Source organism: Sinocyclocheilus rhinocerous, unplaced genomic scaffold (assembly GCF_001515625.1).
Source record: "Sinocyclocheilus rhinocerous isolate Xijiao unplaced genomic scaffold, SAMN03320098_v1.1 scaffold1251, whole genome shotgun sequence".
Lineage (NCBI taxonomy): Eukaryota > Metazoa > Chordata > Actinopteri > Cypriniformes > Cyprinidae > Sinocyclocheilus > Sinocyclocheilus rhinocerous.
Genome location: NW_015636566.1, coordinates 256,543 through 267,691, shown reverse-complemented (window position 1 = coordinate 267,691; position 11,149 = coordinate 256,543). Strand labels below are relative to the sequence as shown.

General features: G+C 37.1%; 1 protein-coding gene across 1 annotated transcript in view; it reads left to right on the top strand.

Moving 5' to 3' along the window:
* The window catches only part of dnmt3bb.1 (DNA (cytosine-5-)-methyltransferase 3 beta, duplicate b.1), a 44,876-nt gene that overhangs the window by 23,120 nt on the left and 10,607 nt on the right, over positions 1-11,149 (top strand). Inside the window, exons 8-11 of the mRNA XM_016562617.1 lie at positions 473-580; positions 1,179-1,320; positions 7,058-7,198; positions 7,725-7,769. Of these exons, the coding sequence (XP_016418103.1) occupies positions 473-580; positions 1,179-1,320; positions 7,058-7,198; positions 7,725-7,769 (436 nt within the window). The remainder of the gene's footprint in view (positions 1-472; positions 581-1,178; positions 1,321-7,057; positions 7,199-7,724; positions 7,770-11,149) is intronic.

The window sequence follows — 11,149 nt, the reverse complement described above, 5'->3', positions numbered from 1 at the left end:
GAGCTTACTAGCGAAGATGCGTTCACTTGATCACCTCGGTCACGCAACCACTAAACAGCAATGTGAGATCCAGCGAAGAACACGTCTCTGTGATTTAAACTAGTTTAAAGCCAGATGAAACAGCGCTGACAAACAGGGAAAACGGTCAGAAGGCTTTTTATCGTTACGTTTAAATCGCCATAATTTACCATGGATTTACTGTAGTAACACTAATTGTACCATGGTATTGTGGCAGAAATGTTGGATATTCATACAGAATTTTATTATATTATTAATGTAGATGTATTAAAGGAGTAGCCTAATGGCACATAATTACAGTATTTTTTTGTATATATATATATATATATATATATATATATATATATATAATGCCACAAACATGTATTAATTACAAGTTTATGTTTTGAATTTCAAGCATTCTTGCCCTGAACCCTGGTTACTTTCTGACCCTGGTGTCATATGTATCTTGCAGGTGTCTGCTGACAAACTCGACTCCATCACAGCCTTCCCAAAGTTTTTCAACCAGTCATCCTACACTAAGCTGGCTTCCTACCGCAGAGCAATCTTCCAGGCCCTGGAGGTGAAAGTGGAGATCAGTCTATGTTCATTGTTTTATTAGAGACAATTGTTTTATAACACTTAAGAGACAATTGATGCATATGGGGCAGTTAGATACAACAATGCAACTTACATCTTTAGTACATTTAATAGAGGATAATTATACAAATTTGCACCTGCTATTCAAAAATCATGGGCTGTACTTGTACATTCTGAGGTGTGTATGTGTTTTTGTGTGTGATAAACGGGAAACTAGGCAAACACTCATCTGGAAAATCTGGAATTCCCCAGAGGTTCCTTAATTATCTCTCTGTGAAACGTACGTCCTAGCAAACTTAACAAAAGCATCCAAGTCCAGACATGCACCAGAACAACAGGAATGGCTGTACTTTACTCTCTCTCTCCTTGTTGTTGTACCCCCCCTCCTTTGCAGTCTATACAGCATGATTAATATCTGCAATTTGTTTCCATTTCCACGAGAATAGTCTTACTGAATATGTTATTTTAGACACCGTACACACATAGTTGATTTTATATCCACTTGAGACGTTACCTGGATGGTTTCTGTTTTCTTACACTTACTCTGACATACTGTTCTTCCGCTATCGGTGTGTCCTCAGGTGGCTAGTTTAAGAGCAGAGAAGACTTTTCCTCCATGTGAGTCAGACAGTCTTGAAGAACAGATAAAGCCCATGCTCGACTGGGCTCATAACGGCTTTCTGCCCAAAGGTCAGGAGGGCCTGAAACCTCGAGAGAACGCAGGTGAGCACACTTCATATGACTGCCTTTCAGATCTCACTCCTGATCCTTTGTAATAAACTACTTGAGTAAAAGGGTTCAACTTGGAGTCAAATATAACACAGAAAAAGGCTTCTGACAATAGGATGTTTATAGTGACCACAAATTAAATGCATGAATATCATTGTATTGAGTTACAAAATATTAATCCAAGTAGAATTTATTTTAACAAAATGTAGCCCAAGATCCGATGCTACAATTTTGATTCACAAGTAAGACAATTCTGGCTGATAACAATTGAGTGAATATTTTTGTTATGGCCAATAACTGATAGATGGACAGTATTAAAATTATGTACTATTGTGTTTATTAAAATCATAATAAAACACTAAAGACTAAAACCAGACATGAGTTTAGGCATCACAGCATTATAATGAATAATGTATATTCATCATTTGCTAAAGATAACATTTAACAGTGGTATTCAATTTTTAGTCTTTTTAAAGATTAACTTTGGGTGAACATTAGATGAAGGCAAAAGTAATCTAAATGTAAAAATTCAGGAAATGAGCATGAAATATTCCAAATCAACAGATACCAAAAAATTATTGGCCAGTAACCAATGTGGTATCGATATATCGTGCATTGAGATGAGTTAGTTAAAAGCAAAAATGGCTCAGAAAAGTAAAGTTAGTTCTGAGAAAAGCTCTAGCATCATTTGCTTGTAGATGCAACTTGGTTTGATATTTTGTTATTAATGCAATGACATTTAAACAAATACTCTTTGTATGGCCAATGAATACTCAAACTATCAATATAAAAGACAAAATATCAAAATAAAAGGTAACGTGAACCAACATGACACGTGAAAAGACAAACACATAAAAACGTGCTTAAACCGTTAGAGTGGTTTCTGCTGCCAGAATTTCAAGCATTGCCAACTTAAGTCATATAAAGTGTTAGCAACAGGAAAGTAATGTAACTTGTTGGTCAAGTTTTTCTCCAATTATCAAAGTGGGAATGTTATGAATTCATTTGTAGTCTCACTGTAGTTGAGCTCCAAGACTGAGGCTTATCGAACAGGCATTTTTTAAAGATTACATTTAACAGTGTTATTAAAATCTGAGTGTTTTTTTTTTATTCAATATCAACAGATACCAATCTGTTAAAAAAAATCTCAAAATAAAAGGGTATCAAGAACAACCACAAGACATAATTTATATATACTTGTATTATATATATATATATATATATATATTTTTTTTTTTATTACAATAAAACAGCAAAATAATAAACAGAAAATTACACAGAATGTGTGGAACCTTGTGAACACAGGATGTTTAAATTCTGTGGAAATGGCTGTCAAGTCTTTGTGGTATTGCCTCAGGCATCAGGGCTCAGGTATTGGCAGCTTACACTGTCACACTCACAGGCTTAGTGTGTCTGATCATAGACCTCTGTTGGGATTCATTCGAGCTGGTCCATTATATTTAAATGTCTAGACCTTGAGTTTTCAGGAGAGCACTTCAGGATGAACTGCACAATGGCTTCAGAGGGTTTCAGTGTTATTAAAGTGAAGCCTCTTATCATTCAAACCAAAGACTCCCATATGCATGTATGAGTATTTCCTGAATGTTTCTGGGAGATATCAGGGCATTTCTAAGCAATTTAACTGTCAGCTTCTTAGAATTATGAAGTACATTATTTATTTTCCTTTCTTCTGGGAAAAGAAAAAACAGTGAGTAATAGATCAGTTCATTTGTTTGAAAGGTTAAGGGTGTTTCATCTCATTTAAACAAGTGTATCCCTTAAGTATCTTTCTAAAACATTCTGGTTGAAACTTATCTAACAACTGTTTTGTTTTTGAAAATCATGCCAAGAGTAAGTGTTTACATAATAGTCGATACTTAAAAAAACCTAGGGGTATTTAGAGGCGTTTCAGTTTAGTATCTAGACACTTAAAATAACTAATGCAGATGATCAAGCTGAAATGCTTGTCTCTGGTGGTGTGGTCTTATGCTGGAATAAGAAAGAGGAAATAGCATATATAATTATTTTACAACTTGTCTTTCCTACAGTGATTACAGGTGTGTTTTGTAAGAGTCTAACAGCTGCCTGTCTGCTTTTTCTCATGACTGTATTTGTCTTGGTCAGTTTCTCAATGACTGGTTCATAATTTGCCACAAATTCAAAAGAAAAAAAAATAAGAAATTATATTTTGGTTAAAGAAAATCAAACTTATTTTAAGATTATTAAGATTTTTTTTTTGTACTGTGGCATTATTTTCATGGCAATTAAGCACATTCGCATTAGTGGTAAAAAAAAAAAAAAAGGTAATTACGACTTTTCATCTCACATTTCTGACTTTTTTCTCGAAATTCTGAGGAAATAAAAGTATAATTGAATGAATATATATATATATATATATATATATATATATATATATATATGAATCGACATGAATCGTTTTTTAAATTACAGTACAGAAACTTATTTGGGGGCATTTAATCATCATAAAAATAATGTCACAATGCAATAAATCATAACGGTCTTCATATGGACTTTTTTTTCTTCATGCAAAATATATTTTCTTATTTTTTCTGCTAGAAAATAAGTTAAAAGTCACTGTGACCAGTCAAGTGCCATTTTAAATGTTTTCTCATTTATTAATTAATTAATTAATTTTTTATGTCAAGGAAGTCAAAAGATACAATACAAAATTCTGAGAGAATAAAGAAATTAGTTACAATCAAATCAGCTGACTTCCTGTGCCATTCAGTATACAGCTTTATAGTCTGGATTGCACCAGCAAACTATAGGTCTTAACTGGGCAGCTATAAAATAGTCTTTAAGAGATGGGAGAGCCAAGCCTCCCCTTTCTTTTGGTAACTGGAGTGTTCTATATCGAATTCTGGATTTTTTACCTTGCCAGATAAACCTTATAATCCATTTGTCCCAATCTTTAAATTGTTCTTCTGGAACCTTTAGGGCAAGTGTGAAATAAGTATAAAAGCCTTGGGAGCATATTTATTTTGATAATATCCACTCTATCCCCTAAATTCAAGAAAGGGATGACGTTCCATCTCTGAATGTCTGCTCGTAGCTTAGCATTTAGAATTCTATAATTTACATCTGACAAAGTTCTAGTATCCTTTGGCAGATATATTCCTAAATATTTTATTACCTCTATTATATTTAATCTTGTATTTAACCCTTGTTTCTTCTGGGGGAGTAAAATTGTAGCAAATGACCTGTGTTTTTTGCACATTTACTTTGTATCCTGATAAAGAACCAAATGTATCTAAAGTTGACATAAGGGTTAAAAATGATATCTCAGGGTCTCTCAAATATATTAAAACATCATCTGCAAATAATGCAATTTTATGTTCCTCTTCACCCATCTTTATCCCCCTAATATCATGATTCTGGCATATCAACTGACTAAGGGGTTCAATGTATAGTGAAAAGAGGAGGGGAGAAAGAGGGCACCCTTGTCTCGTGCCTCTTTCCAGATTACAAAAATTTGACAAACTACCATTCACTTTAATTCTAGCTTGTGGTCTGGAATATAGTAACTGTATGGCTTTAAGGATATTTTTATGAAAAAACAACCTTCTTTATCTCTAATTTCGGTCTGATGGTCATATCTAAGTTTGTTTGATATTAAAATAGCAACTCCCCTCCTCCTGCCAGAAACATGTGATGAAGAAAATACATATTTAAATCCATTTCGTGCCAATTTAGAGTGTTCAGTCTGATTCAAGTGAGTCTCTTGTAGAAATGCCACTTGAACCTTATCTTTTTTTAATTTTGACAAAATCTTAGTTCTCTTAATGGGATTGTGGACTCCATTTATATTATATGTTACTAATTTAAAGGTATAGCCTGAGCCAACCATGTACTATGCAGTTTATATCAACACTTATGTAGACCTTAACAAAACTATGCTTACATTTCCCCTGCAGTATAACAAAACACAAAAACATCAAACTATGTACAAAGGCATTCAACAAGAAACTGAACAAAAACTGTTTTTTAACACCACGAGTGACTTCCACAAATGAGATCCACCGTCTATGGACCTTTCTCGAGCCTGCATGGTAATTTGGCTCTGAGGGAAAAACCTCAATCCTGTAAATTGGAGTGAGGGCCCTTACTGACAAAACAGCTTGATAAATAATGGTTCAAGTAAAAAAAAATATCCCAGTATTAAAACTACAATAAATAAAAACTTGAAAGGGCTACCGCTTTTACTATACAAGAAAAAAAAGAAGAAAAAAAAACCTACCCAGGTTTACGTGAATAACTGTAACGTTACTTACAAAAGAAAAAGAAGAAAAATACAGCCAGACCTGTGATAACACGGTTCCATTATTGTCCATCCATGTTCTCCAGAATAAACAGACAGTGTAAAGTTAGGGAAGTTCCGAGGATGCATCACAGTTACCATTCATTTTCGTCTGAAACTTTTCAGTCGCTCCACGTAATCCGGTGCCGAGGTAGTTTCCCCTGGTTTGCTTCGTCCTCTTTTCGTTGTCCAAGTTCGGCGCTGGAGGCGTTCGAGCAGCGTCTGCTGTGGCCGGATGACCTCCACCTGTAGACCCCGTGCCTTCATGTCTTTTGTCGCCTCTTCTGCAGAGTTGTACAATGCTGTTTCGCCTTCGTAGAATACACGGAGTTTCGCAGGATATGGGGTCTGGAACCTGGTCTTTTTTTCTTTTAACACTGTTTTCGCCTGCGCATATTCTTTGTTTTTTTAAAACCTCCAGGGGGTAATCGTGGTCGCATGTGATTCGGGCGTTGTTCCACTTCAGGCTTCCTTTTCTCCACACCTGCCCCACAATGTCGTCTTTCGTTTTGAAGCTCAGAAATTTCACAGCAATGGAGCGCGGCCTTGCACTGTCCGTTGGTTTTGGCGCCAGAGCTCTATGAGCCCTCTGAATTTGGAGCTCTGTCGATGGATTAAGATCCAGCCCATCTTTCAGTAATTTTTCAATGAACGTGATTGTTGATGAGCCGTTTTCACTGTCCTCAGGTACTCCGTATATTCGGATGTTATCCCGTCTAGACCTGCCCTCTTGATCGGTCAGCTTAGCTGAGTCTGAAGTTTTAGCAGTTCAATTAGCGCCTCTCCCGTCTGTTGTATTTGTTCCTCTGCTTCCGTAATGCGATGCTCGGCTTCTTCAATCCTCTTATTCGTACTGTTCAAATCTTCCTTGATATCCGCTAGTTTTTCATTGTTTTCCTTCCTGAATTTTCTCAGCTCTTCGAGTATTTTCTCCAAGCCGATTTCCCCCTCAGCGTTAGCATGTCGGCTAGCGATTGGCTCCGTTTCACCCGTTTCTTCTCCAACTTCTATCTTATCTTGACGGCCTGGGATTTTCTTTTGTTTTGCCCTTGTTTCCATCCCTGCCCTGCCTTCCATTGCAATGTTCTATGTTAAAATTTGTTCGATATTCGAATGATTAGGGGCTTTTAGGAGTATTTATTGGGAGAGCAGTTCTCTCACACAGCCATCAATGTTCGCGCGTTACCGGAAGTCCAAAATGTCCTTTCTCATTTATTTTATGTAGTAATATTGTAGGGATTAAATCATTCTTGATACTTACTTTAGCTAGCTGCTGAAGTAGTTCTCACAACATAGTACCTTCATTATCTAAGTGCATGATCTATGAAATATAAATGTCATTATTCACAGTTCATGTGTGAGTATGTTTGATTGTAACAGTGAGTAATGTAAGTCTATTTGTGTCTCTTCCAGCTGAGTACTGTGTTTTTCCCCTGGCCTCAGAGAGCTCAGCGCTGCTGGACTCCAGCCCTCCGGAGTTCCCCACCTCTGCCAAGAGAGCTCGACTCAGCCTCTGTAAGGCCAAACCTGGCACTGAGGATGTCTACAGCAGAGGTTAGAGCTCGCACATGTGCGATTATTCATGTTCATTGGTGACAAAAGACTGCTGCACACCAAATGTGATGTTGAAGGATTAGTTCACCCAAAAAAGAAAATTCTGTGACCATTTACTCACACTTCAGAACACAAATAAATATTTTTTTTTTTATAAAACCAGAGATTTCTGTCCATTCATTTAAAGTCTAGGACTACGTAATAAAATGTTATGGGTTTGGAATGACATGAGGGTGAGTAAATGATGAGAGAATTTAAATTTTTGGGTGAACTGGCCCTTTAAATGACACACGTGTGAATGCAAATAATTAACTGATGTCTAAATGGCAAAATTCCTGTTTCAAATTGTGTGTGACAAAAGTTAACTCTATGAGTGCCTTTTTTATTCTTCAATCCTGAACAATTAATTCAGGCATACAAACCTTTTTTGACAATATTTAAAATATACATTTTGTAGCATTGGACTTCAGTGAGATTTAACTCTCATAATGTGTTCCTCATGACTGGCATTTCATCTGCTTTTCAGAACAAATGGTCAATGAAGTTTTGAAGAATCACAGAAGTATAGAAGGTGTGTAATGTTGCTACATGCTACAGGTACTGCTTTCACCCATTAAAACACAGGAGGGGCTATTCACACAGAATGCATCTTTGCGATTAAAAACTTGAGATGCAGAGCAGCGGAATTCAAAACAGCAAGGTCTAAGCAAGGTTTTTTATAAGTTTACATTTATTTTGAGTGCCGTGTCATGTGCAAGGTGCTGCAAAAGACGTAAACACAGTGTTCAAACGTGTCCATTTAGCATGTTTACATAGAAAACCAATGGAAAAGTAGTGCAGTTAAATGCAAAAACATGGCTTCCAACAGCGCTTCGTCATGCTGCATTGGCACCTCGGGTGACCCAAGTTCCCTTTCCTTTCCTGTTCTGCTCTGTCTTCTCCTGTTATTTCCTGCATTTCTACAATGTTTTGTCAAATAAAGGCAAAAAACGCCAAAATAAACATTACCACCACATAACAGCACTTAACACCCCTCAACCTAGAGCCCTGCACGGGACTGTTTTTTTAATCCCCCTACCGCCCGCTTTTGTTGAATTTCTTACCATTACCGCCCGCTCACGCAACGTGTGTGTCCTGCTCCCGTGAGTTTTGTGTCCGCTCCCACAAACATTCTAATATTGTATATAAATTTTGCACATCAGGGAGCTGCTATCAGTTTGCGGGGTATTGAAATCGCTTTTGAATGAGCGCTCCCTGTTCACTTTCACTTTCGATTTCACGATCACGCGCACTCTGTGTAAAATAAGCACATCTTACAAGATAATATATTTGTCAATGAGCTCAGGATCTGTTGAGCAGCAAATCCTCCACCATTGTAAGTCATCTCTTCTTACACTTGACCCATGACTTGAAACTTGTGTTGGATGCAGGTTTGTTTTTTCCGTGGAATTGGGCTGCTTTTAAACTGTTGCCATGGGTTTTATTTCCCCCTGTGGGTTAAAGGTTTGAAATATTGCGTAAATTACATTTGACTGAAATGTTAAATGTTAAATTTCTATAAAAAAAGCAAAATGACAGTAGGCAGTGCCGTGGTGGGCAAGTAATGTAATCTGTGTGCGACCAAACACCGTGTAAACACCTGTTTATGTAACTTCATCATTCTTGTATGATCCAAATCGCGAGACTGCCGTTTTTTTGACTGCCCATTCCCACCTGCGGTAAAGGTAAAACAGCCCGCTCCCGTGAGATTTGCGTTAGGCGGGATCCCAATCCCAATGCAGCCCTCTACCTCAATCTATACAGCATAATGAGCAATTTACACTACAAGGGTAACAGTGTACCCAAAACTGTAGCCTGTAAGGATGGATTCTGCTGGTTGAACCAAAAGGTTTTTTTTACTTGCCCTGCCAACATTTTCACTGGCTCCACCACCACCACAAAAAAAAAATTATATACAGTCAAACCAAAATGTATTCAGACACCTTCAACATTTCACACATTATCACAGTTTATTCACTATAGTTTAGAAAATGGTAGTAAAATATGACAAAAATTCAAGAGTTAAACTGTCAGAACAAACTCATCTTGATAATTTCAGATAACACTTAAGCAAAACATGGTCAGGTAAAAGTGTCAATAATTTTTGGTCCCAAATTTTTATAAATTATACTGGTAGTCCACTGTATGAAGAATTTTTGGGTATAATATGTCACAGTTTACTTTATTTAGCTATCCTCACTTACGTAAATGAACTATAGTGTCCTGCACCCACTAGTATCAAAAATTATATCTGGTGTATGAATAATTTTTGGATTGACTATATATATACAGTATATACATATATCAGTGTTTCCCCTGCCATTATATTAGGGGGGCGGCCCGCCCCCCCAACGGCATCCCCCATTAATAAAATGTAATTTAACCATTAAAAAGAAGTCCAGAAAAAAACGGAAAAAAAAAAGGACCCCCCCCCAAAGCCGTAAACCTAGGGGAAACACTGTATATATATATTAGAGGTGTAACGGTTCAAGTTACTCACAGTTTTAGAGTTTCGTTATGGTTCGTTATGTGCTATGTTTAGGGAAAAAGGACTATATTGTCAAATAAAAATAAAGAAAATAAGAACAAATCATCTAAATACAAGCAACAGAACAAATAAATACAACAGAGTAATTAAAATAAACAATGCTTTTCAGGTTTTTTAGGTAGGTCTAATAGTTTTTAGGTACAGAGATTGAATAAAGTATTCAAATGTAAAATAACATTGCATATTTGACTATAAATTAAAGATTAATCCTTATTAAAGTTACAAAAGCTATTCAATCAAGAGCAGTGAGTTATTTTTCCTTGTCTTTTGTTGTTTGATTAACATTAAGAAAGTGCTGTCACTTTAAGACAATGCGCGGATCCAGTGCACTGATACTGTACATTCAACCGACTATGTCTGCTAGGATACTCACCAAAACAGGCATTTTGACATAATTTTTGTGTGAATTTTTCCTTTTAAAGCACGACTTGGAAACAAATATTTGCACGCGTTCTGAGACGCGGGTTTGCACGCTTCGGATGCGCGCACACTGAGATCTTCTCACAGCGTGCACAAGTTCTCATTCACGTATTCTGGGTCTTTAATGTTTAATGTTTATGTTTCCGATCTAGATATGCTTAGTTCAGGCTACACAACTTTAAATGCAGGTAGATCGCTGTTCTGTTCAGACTAAATGACTTGCTGTTTGTCTTTAAGTCGTTGTGGTGTTCACACGACGTGACACTACGTAAATGATCCGCAACAGGGTGTCACACACTACACGAGCTGACAACAACTCTGTCAACTCTGTTTATTTGAAAATGTACGTCGGGAAGAAATGAGTGCTGCAAGCTGTTTACGTGATGATCTGTTCTGAAAAATTTTGCTCCATTTCTTGTGTCCAAACTTATCTTAAAGCCATGTTGCTGCTGCTGTTTTTCTTCCGCTGACCTCAACCCATGCCGCTGCAAGCTGTTTACGTGATGATCTGTTCTGAAAAATTTTGCTCCATTTCTTGTGTCCAAACTTATCTTAAAGCCATGTTGCTGCTGCTGTTTTTCTTCCGCTGACCTCAACCCATGCCTTGCTCTCTCATTGGCTGTAGCTTGTCGTGACACCTGACACCACGAGTCGTGTCGGCTGACAGTTCCAGATATTTAGCATGCTAGATAATTGTTTGGCGTTGGCAAGGCCTCAGCGACTCATCAGCGAGCCTCTTTGATTCGTCATTGAGTAGTTCACACATAAAGATTGCTGAGCGCTGATCACCTGCTGATTTACCCCCGATCTCCTACTACTACAAGCACGTATCAGTGGGCGGGGCTAAACAGGCAGTGATGTAGAACAGGGCTATTCAGTTAAAGTTCCAAGAGGTCCGGTCTCTATATTTCTTTCCCAGCGGAGGTCCGGACAAATATATATAT